Source organism: Gracilinanus agilis, chromosome 5 (genome assembly GCF_016433145.1).
Source record: "Gracilinanus agilis isolate LMUSP501 chromosome 5, AgileGrace, whole genome shotgun sequence".
NCBI lineage: Eukaryota > Metazoa > Chordata > Mammalia > Didelphimorphia > Didelphidae > Gracilinanus > Gracilinanus agilis.
Window position 1 is genome coordinate 14,500,785 of NC_058134.1, and position 18,416 is coordinate 14,519,200.

Consider the following 18,416-nt stretch of genomic DNA (forward strand, 5'->3'; position numbering starts at 1 on the left):
ATGTCAAAGAATATGCCCAGTTTTGTAATCCTTTGGGGAGAGTTCCAAATTTTTCTTCAGATTTCTCCAGAGTAGCTGAACCACTTCAAACTCCAATAGCAGTGCACTAGTGTCTCTACTTTCCCACATCCTCTTCAGCATTTGTCATTTTCTTTTTCTCTCATCTTAGCCAATTTGATATTTATGAGGTGATACCTCAGAGTTGTTTTAATTTGTATTTCTCTAATCAGTAGTGATGTAGATAGAGCATTTTTTCATATGATTATATATAGCTTTGATTTTTTCTTCTGAAAACTGATCATTTATCAAGTGGAGAATGGTTCTTATTTTTATAAATTTGACTCAGTTCCCTATAATTTGAGAAATAAGAACTTTATCAGAGAAACTGTCTATAAAATTTTTGATATTACTTCATTGTCTGTGGTACCTTTTAGCAAAATGTAATTTCTCTGATACCTTTTAAAAAAAAATACCCTTTCTTTCTGCATTATAATAGACACTAAAAGTATCAGTTCCAAGGCAGAAGAACGATAAGGGCTAGGCAATTTAGGGTAAGTGGTTTGCCCACAATCACATAACTAGGAAGTGCCTGAGGCCAAATTTCAAACCAAGGCCTAACTCTCTATCCACTGAGCCACCCAGCTGCTCCCCTGATTATCTCTTTTAATTAGGTCTATTTTTTTTTATGCTTTGTCTGAGATCATGATGCCTCCTTTTTTTTTTTAATTAAAAAAAAAATTTTCCCCTGCCATCTTTACTTCAGCTGAAGCCTAATAGATTCTACTCCAACCCCTAATTTTTAACTATGTGCCTTTCTATTTCAAGTGTGTCTTTTGTAAATAGCATATTATTGGATTCTGGTTTCTAATCCATTCTGCTATTTGGTTTCATTTTATGGGTGAGTTCATTCCATTCACAGCTGTGATTACTATGAATTTCCTTTCATTCTATTTTCTTCTCTTTATTTATTCTTCTCTTTTTCCCTTGTCCCTCCTCAAAAGACTGTTTTGCTTCTTACCGCTGCCTCTCTTAATCCACTCCCCTTTTTATTACATCCCCTCCACATGCTTTCCCTTATCCCCTTCCCCTCTTACTTCCTTGATGGGCAAGATAGATTTCTGTATCCAACAGAGATGTGTGGGTATGAGGTTCAAGCTTTGCCTGCCACCTCCTCCCATACTCGTACTCTCTACTGTAAAAGTTTTTCTTTGTGCTCCTCTTTTATGTGAGATAATTTCCCCCATTCTTCCTAAGGAGAAATCTTTTGATTGCATAAACCTCAAATTTTTGTATCTACCAATAAATAAGCTAGATAATGAAGAGTCTAAGTAAGTAGGCCATTACCTAGGATTCTTCAATAGATGTTTCACCCTTACAGTCTTTATAGTACTTGATTTTTGTCATCCCTCTAAGGAAATGAGCAAACTGTTAGCTCATTGTTGGCTTCAGAAATTTTGAAGTTTGCCTCCTGATGTTGTGGTCACTAGTGAGCATTTATTAAGCACCTACTCTGTGTCAGAAACTGTGCTAGATGCTGATACAAACACAAAAAGTACAACTATCTTCACTCTCAAAAAACTTCTTTCCTGATAGATGAGTAATACATGTAATTAAGCTATTCATTTAACACAAATTGTGGTCTGAAGGATTTTTTTGCCTCTCTAACCTTCCAATCAGGAGACTTTTCTTTCTGGTTGGCATCTCAGAGATTAGCTTTTTTGTTATTCTTTTGCTTCAAATACTTCTTGATGAAGTAACATGTGTCAGTTCTATCAACAGATGTATATTGCAAACTTACTGTGGCCAGTAAATACTTGAGGTCATCTTTGTTTTTTCCTTAAATGAGTATTATGAGTCAGTCCTGTACCATTGGTCTGAGTGCCCACAAGTACAGAATATCACCATTAGAGACACCATCATGTTTCTAGGGGCTTCTAGGCTCTAAGAAGCATTGTGTAGCATTTCTTGGCACTCTCATTGGACCATTACAATTTCCCTGAGGTTGGCTCATTTGAAAGAAAGAGCATTACTTAATTGCTCAAATTAAATGACGCTCATTTGCAGTGGGATGTGGACCTTTTCAGAAGAGTCTTTCTCAGCCATTTGGTTGATTGTTCTCTTCACCAAATGTATTTGAAACTTTGATTACAAGAAGACGTTTATCTTAAAGGATAAAGATCAAGAGTTGGGCCATCATATTCAATGGCTTTAAATATACTCTATCAGTAAGTTGTTTTTGATATGGATAATTTTCCAATTCTTTCTCCAGGAAGGCACCATGATATGGTGGCAGGAGGGCCAGGTCAGATTTGACATCATCAGAAAACTTTAGTCCAAATCCTAACTTAGCACTTTGTGACTTTGCTAGTTACTTTATCTCTGGACCTGTTTCTTCATCTCATCAAAGGAAGAGGTTGGGCTAGATGAATCCTGGCGTCCCTTCCATCTTGAAACCTCTGATACCGACTTGCTTTTTTCACTCCTTACTGTCATTTTGAGAGAATCAAGAGAAATATTTTGCCCAAATAATCTCCACTCCCATCCCAAAGCTGCTGACAAGGGTCTCTAAAATGCAGATTTTGCCAAAGGGTTGAATTAGAGGAGCTGCTATTTCCCACTGCCCGGAGCAGGGTGGTAAGAAGAATGAGTCAACAGTCTTCTGTTTCTGCCCTCTTGCTTATCCTTCTGCCTCCTCCTTTATCTGCCCTTCCCCACACCCTGCAGGCTAGGGGTACAGCAAGGCTGAAGCTCAAAGAAGGAATAAGATTGTGGCTCAGACTAGATGGTTGAAAGGCAGCAGGCATGGAAAGAAGACTGAGGTGCTTACATCTTGCTTTGCATCTCTTTGCCCAGAACCATGACTGATAGAAAATTAATACCTGAAATGAGCAGTAGAGATGCTAAGAATATCTTGCCACCTCTTCGCTGTTCACCAGGCCCGACTACCTCCCTAGATTCTCAAAGAACTGACCTAGGATTACTTAGTCACTTTTTGCAGTCTTTGGAAGATTGTGGGAAACAAATGGAAGAGGTCATGTTCTATGAGGATCAGTTAAAGCAGGGGTCGGCAACCTTTTTGGCCGTGAGAGCCATAAACACCACATTTTTTAAAATGTCATTTCGTGAGAGCCGTACAGCGCTCACAGAGCCGCTCCTGTAACAGCGCCTGAAAAAAAAATGGACTTTATGGCTCCTGCAGAAAGAGCCGTATCTGGCCCTCAAAAGAGCCAACCCCTGAGTTAAAGGAATGGTGCTTGTTGGGCCTAGAGAAGATTTGGGGGGATGTGATTTGAAGGATGAAGGACTGTCATGTAAAAAGCAAGGTAGGGAGAAGCCTCAATGAGGCAAGCTTAGGTTTTATGAATGGAAAAACTTCCCAACCATCAGAGCTCTTCGTAAGTGGCATGGGCCGTTGGCTTGGGATGTCACAGGCGACCACCATACGTACACCCCGTTTGGAGATCTTCAGGCAAAATCATCAGCCCCCCATAGATATTTCAATCCAAAGGTAGGATGTCTACTTTGTGGGGATGTGGGCAGCCTTAATCTTATTCCGGGTTGGACTAGATGGCTCCTGAGGGATCTCCCAACTAAGTCTGTGGTTCAGAGAAAGGAAAGTTCCCAAGGCTGTCGGCAACCCACCATAACCCCCCACCTTCCTTCTACCAATTCCCTTCTTCAGTTTTTGAGGGAAACTATTTAGAAGTTACGTGAGGAAATGGAATAATGGAACGTTCTAGGTGTGAATTTAGGTTCTCAAAGGGATCAAATGTCGGACATTATTAGAAGCAATTTGCTCTCTCCCTATAGGTGGAATGAGATACCATCTCCTTTCCCCAGAGGATAGAGAAGAATTGGTAGAAGGCACACGGCCTCGAAGGAAAAAACATGAGTATCGGATTGCCCTGTTTGGAGGATCCCAGCCCCAGTCCTGTAGATATTTCAATCCAAAGGTAACGGAATTTTCTTCCCTTTCATCCAGAGCCTTGGTGCTAAGCAAATAGCTGTAGGCATCTGAGGGAACGAATGTGTTCATTTCTCCAAATCTTTACCCTTTTTTTCATTGATGTTTTCATCTGTACTTACAGCTGGGTTTGCCCAAAATAAAGAATAAGAGATTGGCTGGGCGTGGGGGAGACCACTGGCAGGTCTCTTGATGGGGGAATGGCTAAAGCGTCTGTCCTTCCAGAGCATTTCTCTGGGACTATCAGTCACAGAGTCTGGCCCCATCTACAGCCAATAAACTGATTGGGAATTACTGCCAAATAGTAAACCAGACTTTTTTCTCCCCCCCCCCCTCCCCCAACTATTCTGTCTTGTAGTGATCAGCTGATAGGCAGCATTTCTGAATTCTTCTTTCTCTCCTTGACCTCCAGCATGAGTAACAAAGTAGGTTTCTTCTAGTAGTGACATGTGAGGTACCTTCCGTGCTAAGTCAGGCTCTGAGAAGTCGACCCTCTGACAGACTGGCCTCCCCCACCCCTTCCCAGAGCACCACGGGCAGACTCCAGCCAGTTAGCTATATTTGCAGTGCCCCTCCACACTCTCAAAGCCCTCGGAAAGGACCGTTTGGGGACATTACTGGGCAGGAAAATGATACATGAGATTTGGAGGGGTTTTAGTGATGATGAGGGGTTTGGAGAAAAAAATAAAGCTACCCTCAGTTCACCGGTCCGGTTTTTCTATTTCATCAGACCACTAATATCCACTGTCCCAATTCCAATGTGAATAAACCTGCTGGAAATAATTACATCCCTGTAGGATTAGAGGACCTATCGGTGAAGCTTCTCTTTATTAACAACCAAAAGGCCAAGGACCCTGCTGACTTCTCATTTCAGGTAGAAGGAACATTTATGAATCAAGTAAAAATCATAAAAGGCTGGTACTGGAAGGAACGCCAGGAAGACTCCTCTTTGCAGATGAGAAAGCTGAAGCCCAGAGAAGTTCTCTCTTTGCTCAAGTTATCCACCTAGTTCAGTGGCATGACAAACCCAAGGCTACTTAGCACGAGGCTCTCCCCCGGGGAGCAAGGAGGACGGGGGATGTGGAGTTGCGCAAGGAGAATAAAACTGAAAATATTAGATGCGATGAGCTTTGAATTGTCTAGTTTTCACTCATTCCTTTGTTCAATTGGAAAGCAATAGCCGTCATCCAGAGTCCTGGCGTTGGGAGGGAACGTCTTCAAGGCTTCCTGAAACACTGTTTTCCTTGGCAACTTGTAAGAAAATTCTTTCTCCTCCCCCACGTACCATTAGGCCTCGAGTACTCTCTATCCTTGGAAGAAAGAAACTCATCATTGAGCCTCTGATCACTGACAAAGAACCCACAAACTCTCAGCCTTAGTCCTGCTTCCCTTGAAGCACTGAGGACTAGAATCCCTTTGTGCCTGTCCAAAGCAGCCACTTTCCTTGCATCATTTTTTGAATACTCACATCCTGAATGGTTTTTATTTTTATCACCTTTTGTTAGTTGAGTGTAATTTCTTGAAATGTCAGTGGTTAAATTTATCCAGGTTCCTCTCTTCAGTAATGAAAAAGCTCATTTCACAACAGATCGCTGAAAAGAATGTTCCAAAGCACAAATTCGCAGTTGGTACCATAAGAGAGAGCTCTAAAGCCCGAAAGGACCTCAGAGTATTTCATTTTATAGATGAGGAAACTGAGGCCCAGTGAGGTGAAAACTGGCCCAGGGCCACACAGGCGAGATTTGAATGCTTGTTCTCTAACAGGCTTTATTTTCCCAGATGTCTCTTAAGGAGGCTGCTCAGCTAGACCTCTTCTCTAATAAATAGAAGAGCTGGTCAGACTGTCACACACTGCTATTTTCTGTCTGTAGAAGTACCAGGATGACTTGATTAGCCACAGAAACCTTCTGGATTCCTTGTGATGCCAGCCTTCTTAAGAGTGCCCGCGCCCTTCTAGCCAAGGGTGGGGGTGACTGTTTGCAGCCTAAGAAATATAGGGAGCATTTACTTAATCGAATTATCTGGAATTAGGCCAATAATCTGAAAACGAATATCCGGACGTTTATTTTTAAAAAGAAGCCAGAAACCGTTCCTTGTCCATCAGCGGTGGCAGGAGGGAAGGAATTGGATTTTAATGACTAGGTGAAAGTCAGTGGGGCAGAAGTGTCTGCTGAGAGAACGGGGTCTGTACTGACTTGAAATGCTTCCTTTGTTCAGATGATGGGGATGTTTCTGAAGCCCGCTAGATCTTTCCCTTGGAATTATACATCCACCCAATAGCGAGTATCAGTGGTCTGCTCCCTCCCCCGTTGCTACGTCGCCCTTTAAGGCTGGAAATCTCCGGGGAGGGCTGTATCCCGTTTGACTGAATCCTAACAGATGTGAATGGCAGAGACAAAGACAGATCTCGGAGACCTTGGGTCTCTCAGGAGCTGAAATGGGGAAAGAAAAGGGAGCTTCTGCTCATCTTACTTAAGGCCAAGCCTGTTGAAGATCCCCCCAAAAAGAGTTTTTGCCCTCCTCCTTTCTTTCCCCCAACCCCAGGAGGCTCAGAGTGTGAGAGGGGCAGCCTGAAGGGGGACGGAGAAAATATCCTGCCCGCTTATATCTTCTATTGGGGACTCCAGCATCAACAAACATAAAAACTGAATATGGCAAGAGCAAGAAAGAGGATCATATGGGAAACCGCGGACCGCTGTTATTGAAAAGAAAACTAGGCATAACTTGAATGAGGGGGTTTATGCCCTTCTGGGTTTGCTTTTTGTTTCTTTCAATTAAAAAACGGATCAAAGCTTTTTAAGAAAATAGATTGATTACTACTGACCCCCTTAAGTATAAAGCCTCCCTTAGGATAGCTCTATATTCAAGCAAAGCAAATGAGAGGGGAGAGAGGAAACAAGCATTTAGTAGGTGCCCACTATGTGGTGCTTTACATGATCATTTTATTTGATCCTCGCAGTAACCCTGGGAGACAGGCCCTATTTTTATACCTACTTTAAAGCTGAGGAAACTGAAGCAGACGGAGATGCAGCAACTTCTCCTGACTCACAACTAGATTCAAGTCTTCCTCCACTCCAGGCCCAACGCGCCCTCCTTTGATCTACACTTTGCTGTCTTAGAACACCTTGTAGCCATAGCAAGAGGTTTATAGGAAATTATTATTGTTGTTGAGTCATTTCATTCATCTTGGACTCTTCATGACCCCTTCTGGGAGTTTTCTTGGCAGAGATACTGGAGTGGTTGGCCATTTCCTTCTCCAGCTCATTTTACAGATGAGGAAACCGAGGCAAAGAAGGTTAAATGATTTGCCCAAGGTCTCACAGCTAATAAGTGTCTGGGGCCACCTTTGAACGCACAAAGATGTTCTCCTCATTGGGCCACTTAGCTTCCCGGGTTATATGACGTCACGAGACCTCATCTCAGGACTATCGATTAGGAGCTGTGGTCCCTTAAGGATCGCTTAATGTGACGCTCACATCTGTGATTTGGTCCTTCAGACACCCCACTAGTGTCACCAGGGCTTTCCCAAGTCTTCAGGGAGCCTTTCCTTTTCTAGACTATGTGGAAAATTTGGGGGCTCTTGGGGATCGCTCTTGGGAATCACACTTGAGCACATACCAATGGCTCGTGCCTTTTTTAAGGAATGGGTTTTCATTGCTGTCTTTTGTTTTTATATTCCTTACATTTGCCATTGTTCTGCCTTCTCCCCCTCTCCCAACAAGCCTTCCCTGAGAGCAGAAAGGAGAGGAAAAGAAAGAGCAGGTCTGCCAGATGAACCAGCATAGCAACAAAGTCCAGTGTGCTGGAGGCGGCGTTCCTCCTCTGCAGAGAAGCAAGGGGAGGTGAATGTCTTTATGAACTCCAGCCGGTCCTTCAGAGTGCCTCTTGGGGCTCACCCCCGCCATGGAGCTTCCTGGAACTGCTGGCTTATGTCGTTCCCTTCCCCCAGAGGAGGTTTCCCCCTCCCGCCCCCTCTGAGAGGCCGCATTGCCAAGCGGATGGAGAGCTGGGCTTGGAGGCAGGGAGACTCCCTCTCGGGGCTCAGGCTCTAAGATTATAAGTCATAAAGAATGGATTGATTTCCACTGGTAGAGGGAGGGTTTTTCCTTGATTATACATGCATAACCCATACAAGCACACATACATCATATACATGTATGTGTCATTTTTATATACGTGTCTGTTTTCCCTACCCACCTTCCCCGAAGGCAAAGAAACCCTTTGCGTCCCTGACTCGGACTACAGTTCTGTCCAAAGTTTTAAACTGGAATCAATCAGCTAATTGGAAGATTTTCTTTTTCTTTTTTTTTTTTTTTAATATTAGGAAATCAGAGCTGATGTCTAGTCTTTAATACCATAAAGAGTTCTGTGATTTCCGGCCGTCTAGATTTTTATTCCTACACCCCAAGCTGCCTGATAGTGAGAGAGAGAAAAAATGCCCAAGTTCATTGAATTAAAAGTCTCTCCATTAAAGGCACGAATGCTGAAAAGCGAAAGCATCGTCCGCCAAAGCCCAGCTAGCCTGGGCACAGGGAGCCGGCCATTGGTAGGTCAGCCATTGTCGCAAGCTTCTGTGACTGTGAGAGGATTCAGGGAGTCAAGATAAATGCCCGAAGCTACTAGGTGGGAATGTCTCTCGCTGATCCAAAGCCACATTTAAAAACCGTTTCCTAGCAATGCCCTACAGTAGATGAGTGGTACGATGAGGAGGGAGATGCGCTTCCCTGTCTAGGCATTGTTTAGGTATTGACCGCTCAGAAAAAAGCGTGGCAAAACCGGGAGCCCGATGCCCCCCTGACATGGCGCTTCAAGATCTGGCTTCCAGGGATGGCACTTAAAACGGCACTTTCAGAGGTGGGCCAAGGGAAGAGCCTTTTGTGATTGATGACCTTGGCTGTGATTCTTAATTAGTAATTACCTTGAGCTAGTCCCTGGTGTCCCCTTTGACCCTTTGCTATTTTAGCTGATCTTTAACTACTGGGAAATGGCCCATTTGCAGGCTGTTGTTAATTAAGCGTAATTTTATCAAGCCACCTCCAGCATCCCCAAGTCTAGGGGCCTCTTTGTCATTGACCCAAAACTCCAGCTTAGGTGGAAGACGAGAATCCCAAGATGGGCATATCCTTCCTCCGTGGTTGCTCGTTAACCCTTTCCTCCGTGGGCTTGTGGAGAGGACCAGATGGAGTCGGCTCCCACCCGCAGGCTCTGCATTTGGAATCGGTCCAGAAAACGGCTCAGCCACAGAAAGCCCATTCCTGCCCTCAAAGGGAATACTTTCCTTAGTTCCAAAGGGACGCTATGCATGATGGCTTGTTTCTGGTATATTCCTCTAAGTGGAAGCTCCAGGGTAGAATGAGGTGCCACCATCTCTTGGGCCAGCCCCCCACTCGGCAGGCATCCTCTTTCACTCCTTTGCTCCTACAAACAGTGCTGCCGTAGTACCCTCGATGCCCAGGAGACCTCAGACCATGGAGCTCCCCGAGGCGTGTTCCTTTCAGTAGAATCTCTGGGTCAGGTGGTGTAGACGTTTTAGACATTTTTTTTTTTTTTTGCATCATTTCAAACTGCTTTTTAGTTCCACCAGTCATGCATTCACTCTCCAGTCTTTCCACAGCCCTCCCATCGCCGGCACCAACAACATCAAAAAAGAAGCCGCCCATTCGTGGTGTTTGAAGTGCTGCGTTTGCTGTCTTTGCCCGTTTTCTGGGTGGGACCGAGAAGCGAGGGTTGTTTGGTTTTCTTCATTCATGGCGATTTGGGGCAACCTTTATGTGGTGTTCAGAGGTCTGCAGCTCTTATCCTGTGGTCCACTGAAGAGTGGCTTTTGGTTGTACCCGGTAGTTCTCTGTATATCTTGGATACGAACTACTCTTGAATACTCTAAGTCGTACCCTTTTTTTCCAAGGCCAAGCCAAGGTCCACCTCCTCCAGGATGTCTTTCCTGACTCACCCCAGGCCTCAAGTAGTTTTCCCTTTTCTGTTTCCCACAGTACGTTCAAGGTCGTGGCTCGCTTGATGATAGTCCTCCATGTTATTTCATCGCCTCCCTTAACACAAATTCAGAGAGATGTGGACAGTTGGACAATGGGAGTAGGCAGGGTGGCGATGAAGGAATTGCCCTTCTTTTCTTTCTTCTTCCTTCCCCCTCCCCCCTCCTTTCTGCCTCCTCACTGCTTTTTCTTTTACCCTGGGGAGTTCCTAAATTTCCATTTTGAATGATTTTGCATTCTGGTGCCTTTTTCTGCAAAGAATCGTTTCCCGTCTTTCTTTATTGGAGAAATAATCCATTCAGCAGCAACATTTCATTTCACTTGGCTTATGTCAAATTAGTGAGCTCCCAGCATATGGTCTTTAGCTGTGACCCATGTCCTGAGGATTATGCACTTGGGGGTCTCTAAACAGAGGAGAGCTGCGGGAAACCAGGCTGGAGGTAGAGACGTGTTTGCCTTTCTCCTGATTATATTTTTATAATTTTCCTGGGCTTCAGTTTGTTAGCACAGCATATTGGTTTACATTCCGCAAATAACTGTTCCTTCTCTGCTTTGATCACAGGGAATTACTTTACCTCAAATGCAAACTCTATTGTGAATGATTTATCTCTTTGGTCCCGAATAATAACAATAATAATAATAATATCTTGTATTTGGATAACCCTTGACATTTCTCCAAGGACCTCCATGACCGTTATCTCATTTGATCAGGCTAAATGCAACCAAAGGCTTTATTGGCAAAGAAAAACTTTTGCCAGCTCCTAAATCCCTGCAATTACATTTAATTGGAAAGTAGGTCTTCTGAATAACCTGAAAAAGCCAAAGTTTCCTGACCCCCATCGGTGGGGTGGGAGAGCCCTGGAACAGAAGGCCTCGTCTTGAGAGTTTCATTAGTTGAGTCTAAAAAACAATGTTAGCTCTCCCAGGGTGCTCTAGCAAGAAATCAATGCCTTAAATCAGTTGAATGGAAGAGTGCCTTGTCAACAGCATGCCCTCCTCATGAAATTGGTTTTGCTGTGTTTTTCTCCTGGTTATTGTAGCCCAACTTGAATAGATCAAATTTAAGGAGCCTTTTGTGCTCATATTCCTTCAAATGGACACCAGCATCATCATCATCACCATCATCATCGTCACGATAGCCAGTATTTACGTAGCACCTGCTATGTGCCAGGCACCGTGCTCAGGGCTTTATAAATATGATTTCACTTGCTACCACCACCCTAGGGCGTAGGGGCTATGATCGACTCCTTCTTTCCAGCTGAAGTTGAAACAGAAGTGTCTTGCCTGAGGTCACACAGCTTTTAAATGTCGGAGGCTAGATCTGAACTCGGGTCTTCCTGACTCTTCACCAAATCTACTTCAGGATTGGAAGTAGGGCCCCACCTACCCCTCGAATTAACAGCCATTCAAGAAATCATTGCAGTTTAAATTGGATTTGGGCAAGACGCTGTTATTTGGTTTTTCCATATGGCATCGTGTAGGTTCATTTACACACTTGGACACTGTTCACTGACCCTCATCGGACTGATTCTTTTCTTTTCTTTTGCATCGCATTGTTTTCTTTTGCAGGATTATAGCTGGACAGACATCCGTTGCCCCTTTGAGAAGCGCAGAGACGCAGCCTGTGTCTTCTGGGACAACGTCGTTTACATTCTGGGAGGTTCGCAGCTCTTCCCTATAAAGAGGATGGACTGCTATAATGTGGTCAAGGACAGCTGGTATTCCAAACTGGGGCCTCCAGCACCTCGAGATAGCCTGGCAGCCTGTGCTGCGGAAGGCAAAATTTATACATCTGGAGGCTCTGAAGTGGGTAAGGACTAGGGCTTGGGGGGTTGTTTTCTGGTGTTCGGAATGCTTTCGTGGACATTCTTTATGTTTCTAAACAGAAGCAACTCCCTTGTCTTTGTCACCGTTTCGAGCCAGTTGAGCTAATAAACCAGATTTTAACAGTCCACTCTTAGAAAAGGCCAGTGAACTGTCCATGGTTACTCTCGGAAGGCATCCGCTGGACACATCTAGAGATACGAGACTGCATTAGCTCTGGGAGGTCTTTAGCTGTAGTATTCAGTGATGTGCGCGCACGGTCCGTTTACTAAGGGCGCTTTTTCTTCCCCTTATTATAACTATCTAACTTGTCCTATCTAGTCACGTCCATGAGGATGGCTTGGCAGAAGCCAACCCTTTCAGTGTGAGGCTCTTCTTCCATTCAGCTTGTGGCGTGTCCATTGTCTGGTCTTTAAAAATGGCCTTCTGGGGTTGGAGTGATCGTAGGTGCTTCCACCCTAGGCCTTCAGAGCGAGGTCCGTCCGGGGTGACGGCACAGAGCTGCCCTCTAGTGTCGCACACCTCTCACTTCTTTGTGAGGTCCTTCTGCACCCACCGGCCACATCAGCAGTTGGCTTCAGTTTCTTATTTCAACACCAGCTGTTTGGAAGATCTTCCACACCCTTTAGATTTTCCCCAAGAGTCAGGAGATGAGGCTACCAAATTACCAGTGCAGAGGAGAATAGAGAGCCTTGACAATCAATAGAGGGGGGAAACCATTAGCGATGCCCGGAGCGAAGTCCTCAGGCCGCTTCTTGGAAACCCATCTGTTGACGCTTCTTCTGTCGAATCTTTTTTGCGGCTGTTTTGCTCATTGAGTGTTTGGAGCTTGGGCTCCTTTTCTGGCCTCAGTGTCTGCAGTATTCCTGGGAAGTAATTAGGACTCAACCGAATTCAAGAGAGATTTGTTTAAATGTCTGCTACACAGTGCTCAGATAGGGGGAGACAAAGCTGGAACAAAACGACAAGAGACAAGACATTCTCCTGGGCTTCGTGAAGCCGCCATCTTAGAGTTCCAAATTCTAAGATGGCAGAAACAAAAGCATTGCTTCACAGTAATAACACCGTCAAAAATGCACAGAGCTCCTACAGACGGTGAAGTTGCAAAGAGAAAGTAGAGGTGTCGCCCCTAGAGGTTTGCAGTTCAAATTCTGCAGGCTTCTTCCCGTGCTCTCCTCTGGCTCTCTCTCCCCGCTTTTTGCGGTCAGGACAACTCTCTCTTTGCTAAGGCTATCGTTTTCCTTTTCTTCAAGTTACTATTAACAAATTCTTGCAAAACTATAATACTTGAAGTATTTGGATATTCATTTTTACTCTTACAAAATGCAGAGTAGGGGGAGGTAAACTAACTTCTAATACAGAGCCTACACAAGCGAGATGGATCAGTAATGACTGTGGTTGTCAGGCAAATGCAGTGAGTCACTAAAGGTGGGACCGTGGGAAAACGTGGCCTGGCACACTTAAGGAGTGACTGTTATGTGACAAAGAATTTTAAATGATAGGATTTAGATTCACACTGAATGGATTTTTTTTTCCTTTTTTCTAATTTTTTTACATGTGGGTTTGCCATCTGGGCTCAGTTGGACTATTTTTCCTCCATTTGTACAAACATTGCTAGTGTAGATGGTTTCCTTTATGGACCACTAGCTTGGAGGCATATTTAACCTTTCTTTTAAAATTAAACAGAGGAATTCTTCTGACGCTCAGCCACCCACGAAACCGTCTTCCCAGTGGATTCGTCTGTCCGTATTTTCCAAAGTCTGTCTGTGTAACCATGGCTAGCCACTCTAAAAACAATGTGTGATGTAGGAACAATTTTATTTTCATTATACTGAAATACATGCAATTTTTGTGGCTTAGGAATAGTCTATTCCCAAACCTTAAAGTTTTCCCTCCTGCCACTAATGATTTGGCTTGCTAAGCTCTGAATTCACGCATGATATGTAAACTAAGTGAAATAATCACTGATGGGGCCTTTTTCTCCTAAAGGAAATTCTGCTTTATACTTGTTTGAATGCTATGATACCAGGACAGAAAGCTGGCACACAAAGCCAAGCATGCTGACTCAGCGCTGCAGCCATGGGATGGTGGAAGCCAATGGCCTCATCTATGTTTGTGGTGGAAGTTTAGGGAACAACGTTTCTGGAAGAGTCCTGAATTCCTGCGAAGTTTATGATCCTGCCACAGAGACGTATGTACTGATCAAAACCTTTTTTTAAAATTAACAAGCATTTCTTTTCTCTCTAGTCTATCTTGTTTCCCCATTAAAAAAAAGAAAGCAAAGCAAAGCTCTCTGGCAAATGGACACACACACTTGAGTGAGACAAACTCCCACACTGGCCATGTTCAGAAATGTTTGTTTCTGCACCTTCAGTCCACCCCCTCTCTGTCAGCATTGGGGGGGACGGAGGAGAGACACAAGCTTCATCACTGGCCCTTTGAAATTGTGCTTGGTCATGGCACTGGTCAGAGTTTTTAAATTTTCGGAGTAGTTTGTCATTACAGTGCTGTTGTTAGGGTAAATGGTGTCTGGTTCTGCTCACTTCGCTCTGCATCAGTTCATATAAATCTTCCCTGGTTTCTCTGACACCGTCCTTTTGTCATTTCTTATAGTGCAGCTTCTATTATATTTATCAAGTATACATTGTTCAGTGATTCCTTAATTAATGGCCACTCTTTTAGTCTCCAATTCTTTGCTACTACCAAAAAAAAAAAACTGCTATAAATACTTCTCAGTATATGGGCCCTTTTCTTCTTTATCTCTTTGGAGATTATAGCCTTAGGAGCAGCATCACTGGATTGAAGTTCGCACAGTTTAATGACTTTATGAGCACAGAGCCAAATCACTTTCTAGAATGACAAGACCAGTTAATAATTCTACTATTACTGCATTATTGTGGCTCTTTTCTCACAATCCTTACCTGCTCCCCTCCCAAGGTCTTTTTTCTTTTTTTCAACATCTTGGACAATCTTATGGGTGTGTGATGGTGCCTCAGGATTGTTTTAATTTTCCTTTTTCTAATTATTAGGCATTTAGAGCATTTTTCATATGGCTCTTGATCGCTTCAATTTCTTCCTTCCTGTTCATTGCTTTTGACCATTTTATCTATTGGGAAATACTTCTTGTTCTTATAAATTTGAGTCACTTCCTTTATGTATCTTTGATATTTTTAATATCTTTATTAAAGAAACTTGATGCAAAGATTATTTTCTGCAAGTTACTTGTTTGAGGGGCATGCAGGATAACGTGGGCCAAGGTGCCAAGAGAAGGTGGAATGTCATGCATAAAGAACTACAGAAAGGCCTCTTTGGTTTGTCTCTAGAGGGAACAAAGAAAAGGGAAGCTGAAAATAGTTTATGAATGGCTTCTAATGCAAAACCAAGAAGTTTGTATTAATCCTAACATTAATAGGGAAGAGTCAATCAATCAGCACTTAATCAGGTGATTGCATGGTAGCAGGCCCTCTGCTAACCACTGGGCAAACAAGGAAAATCCCTGCTCTCTGAGGAGCGTATGTGAGAATGGAGGAGACAGTAAGTAATTAGGAAGGGCTTTCTCAGGGCCTAAAAACCTCACAAACGAATGCAAAAAAGCAGATATAGTAAATGCATCTTTTTTAGATCATAATGCAGTAAATATGATATTCAGTGAAGGGCCATGGAAAGACAAGGAAAGGTTAAAAACTAATTGGAGACCAAATAATTTAATTCCAAAGAATAAGTGAGTCAAAGAACAAAACAGAGAAACAACCATTGAAGAGAACGACAACAATGAGACAGCAGGCCAAAATCTACGAGATACAGCCAGAGCAATACTTGGGGAGAAATTTATATCTCGAAATACTTAGTAAATCAGGATAGATGAATGAAAGGGGCATGTGACTAATACAGTTTTAAAAAAAGAACAAATTTTACATCCCTAATTAAACACCAAATTGGAGATCTTAAAAATCAAAGGTGAGATTGAGGAAACTGAAAGTAAGAAAACCATTTAACTAATAAATAAACCTAAAAGTTGGTTTTATAAGAAACCAGGAAAATAAATAAGTCACTGGTTAATTTTAAAAAAGAGCAAAAAAAAGTCAAGAATCAGAGGCTGGGAAGGAGAACATTCCAAGCACAGGGGATTGTCAATAAAAAGGCAGAACTAAAAACAGCAAGAAGACCAGTGTAGCTGGATCTTAGAGTTCATGGAAGGAAGGAATTGTCAGAAGACTGGAAATTTAGAAAGGGACAGATTGTGATCCCCGAGGTAACAGAGCTGCTGGAAATTATCAACTAGGGGCATGGCACGGCCGGATGTGTTCTTTTAGGCCAAATGTGAGGTAACAAGGAACTGAATCAGGGTGGCAGCTGTTGTGGTAGACAGAAGGGGACAACGATGAAATATGTTGTAAAGGTAGAAATGATTAGCATTGGGAAGAGACTGGATGTGTGAGAAAGAAAAGGAGAACAATCAAGAATAATCCTGAAGATGTGAATCTGGATTACTGAAAGGATGCTTTTGCCTAAACAATAGGAGGGAGGTTGGGAAGAGACAAGGCTTAAGGGGGGAAATGAGTTCTCTTTTGAACATGATTTGAAGTCTTTAGGAGATATTCAGTTTGAGGTGTCCAGAAGGCATCGGGTAACGCAAGATTGGAACTCCAGAGAGATGCTGGTGCCAGATGTAGTGAGAAGTCAATATGGAGAGCATTCTGGGCATGGAGGACCACCAAGGGGAGAAAAAATGGAGTTGAGAAGGCCTCGAGAGGCCAGAGCTGAATTGTGTGGATGATCTGAGAGTCGTCTATAGAAGGATGAAAACTGAACCATTGAGAATTGGTGTTGGAGAGATGGAAGGACTAAGGAGAGGAGAGTGTCCTGGAAACCCAGAGAAGAGAGACTCCAGGAGTAGAGGGGGAGCAGACATTTCAGATGCTGCAATGATGATGTCAAGAAGGAAAGGATTGAGAAGAAGCCTTTAGATTTGGTGATTAAGTGATCATCGCTGGGTGATTTGGGAGAGAGCAGTTTCAGTTGAATGATTGGGACGCGCCTGGAGATCAGAATCGATTCTAGGCTATCATAGGTGCCTTCACCATCTAGCCATCTTTCTTTCCGCACATTTAGTTTAAACCAGGCCACAGTAGTTCACTTCTGAAGAGAAGAGCGATGAAGATCTGTAGCCCGAATGGTTTTTGCTTTTATTTTTAAATACGTTTTCCTGCTGCCTTTTGCTTAGACATCAGTCATTTTTAGATCCGTCCCCCCCTTCTCATGCCTAGCAATGAATGAACCCTTTCTTATAACAAGGAAAACTAGTTAAGCAAAAGTCCCCAGTTCAATGAGCTCATCCAACAATATTTATGGCATCCTGCCCTAGAGGTCCCTCCCCGTCCAAGAGGAGGAGGACCACTTCCTGAGCTCTCTTCCAAGACCATTATTGGTTTTTCAATCACTCAGATTGTGGCACACTAAGAATTCTGGAACCCGACTGCATTTATTCAATAGAGAGAACAGTTTAAACATACGGCACTCAAATGCTGCTGTGCAGTTTTAAGAGAGTGTGTTGAAAGAGAATTCAATATTTTTTTAAAAGAGCATTTAGCTTTTCACAACTACAAAACTCCTAGGAACACATTATCTGATCTAGTTCTCCAAAGGAAAAACATCATCTGTGGACCGAATTCCGGTGCTAAAATGCCACGCAAACATGCAAGCTCCCTTTCGATGAAGATTTCGCTACCTGTTTTGACATATTCCTGAACACTTTTGAAATGAGCATTTTAAAGATTTTAATCCTAAACTGGGGAATGAAGCGAATTGGCTTCTCCTGGTGAAATAGATGGAGCAGTTCACACACTGTCAGCTTCTGAGCCAAATCATCCAGGCCAGAAAAGGGCCGGGTCCAAACGGGGCAGATGGTGTGGAGACGGAAGCGTCGGGGAATTCCTGCAGACAGACAGACAGACCTGCAGTCCCACACAGCCTCCCGCACAGCGGGGCGCATCCATGGCGTGCCTCGCGGCCTCCCGGCTCATAGACTCTCGCTTGCTGCCTCATTCTGGTGCGTGAACAGCTGAGAATGGTGGCCGGCGCGGGGTCACGAGCTGTGGCCGGGAGGACCCTCCGTAGAGGTCCAAGCCACGAGACCCCTCCCCCCCCCAGCTCACGAGGAGCCGGCTTCTCTGGGGGCAGAGGCACTTGTGGGAAGGAAGCCGGGAAGACCCTCTCCCGCCTCTCCGGACCGGCCCTTACCCAGATCTCCTTTTCTCATCGCGGTCCTGCAGGCCGGCCTCTGCCCCGCCCCACGGAACCCCACATTCTAGAAGCCCCGAGTTTTAGAAGGCGGGCCGGGCCCTTGTGGTCCCCACAACGCCGCCTCCAGGCAGCCCCACCTCTGATGACTCGGGAGCCATGGCTGGGGTGGCTCGCCCCACTTGCCTCCCCAGAATCGAATGGGGCGACGGTGGGGAAGGGCTTGGAGAAACGGGGAAAGACCCGGCCGCCAGACTTCTCTGGAGCACGAAGGAGCCATCAGTGTGGCGGCCTCTTTGCTCTCTTAATCAGCATTTCTGTTTGCTCTGTGTCGGACCTTCTTAAGCAGCCCCTCAGAGCCTCCCAGGTGAGAGACCCCAAAATCCGAGCCCCCCCCC

At 44.2% G+C, this 18,416-nt stretch overlaps 1 protein-coding gene across 3 annotated transcripts in view; it reads left to right on the forward strand.

The window, feature by feature from the left end:
• KLHL7 (kelch like family member 7) overlaps positions 1 to 18,416 on the forward strand; it is a 48,165-nt gene that overhangs the window by 27,176 nt on the left and 2,573 nt on the right. For all 3 annotated transcript variants that reach the window (XM_044677332.1, XM_044677333.1, XM_044677334.1), the window contains 3 exons: positions 3,811 to 3,953; positions 11,524 to 11,764; positions 13,768 to 13,969. In XM_044677332.1, the coding sequence (XP_044533267.1) occupies positions 3,811 to 3,953; positions 11,524 to 11,764; positions 13,768 to 13,969 (586 nt within the window). The remainder of the gene's footprint in view (positions 1 to 3,810; positions 3,954 to 11,523; positions 11,765 to 13,767; positions 13,970 to 18,416) is intronic.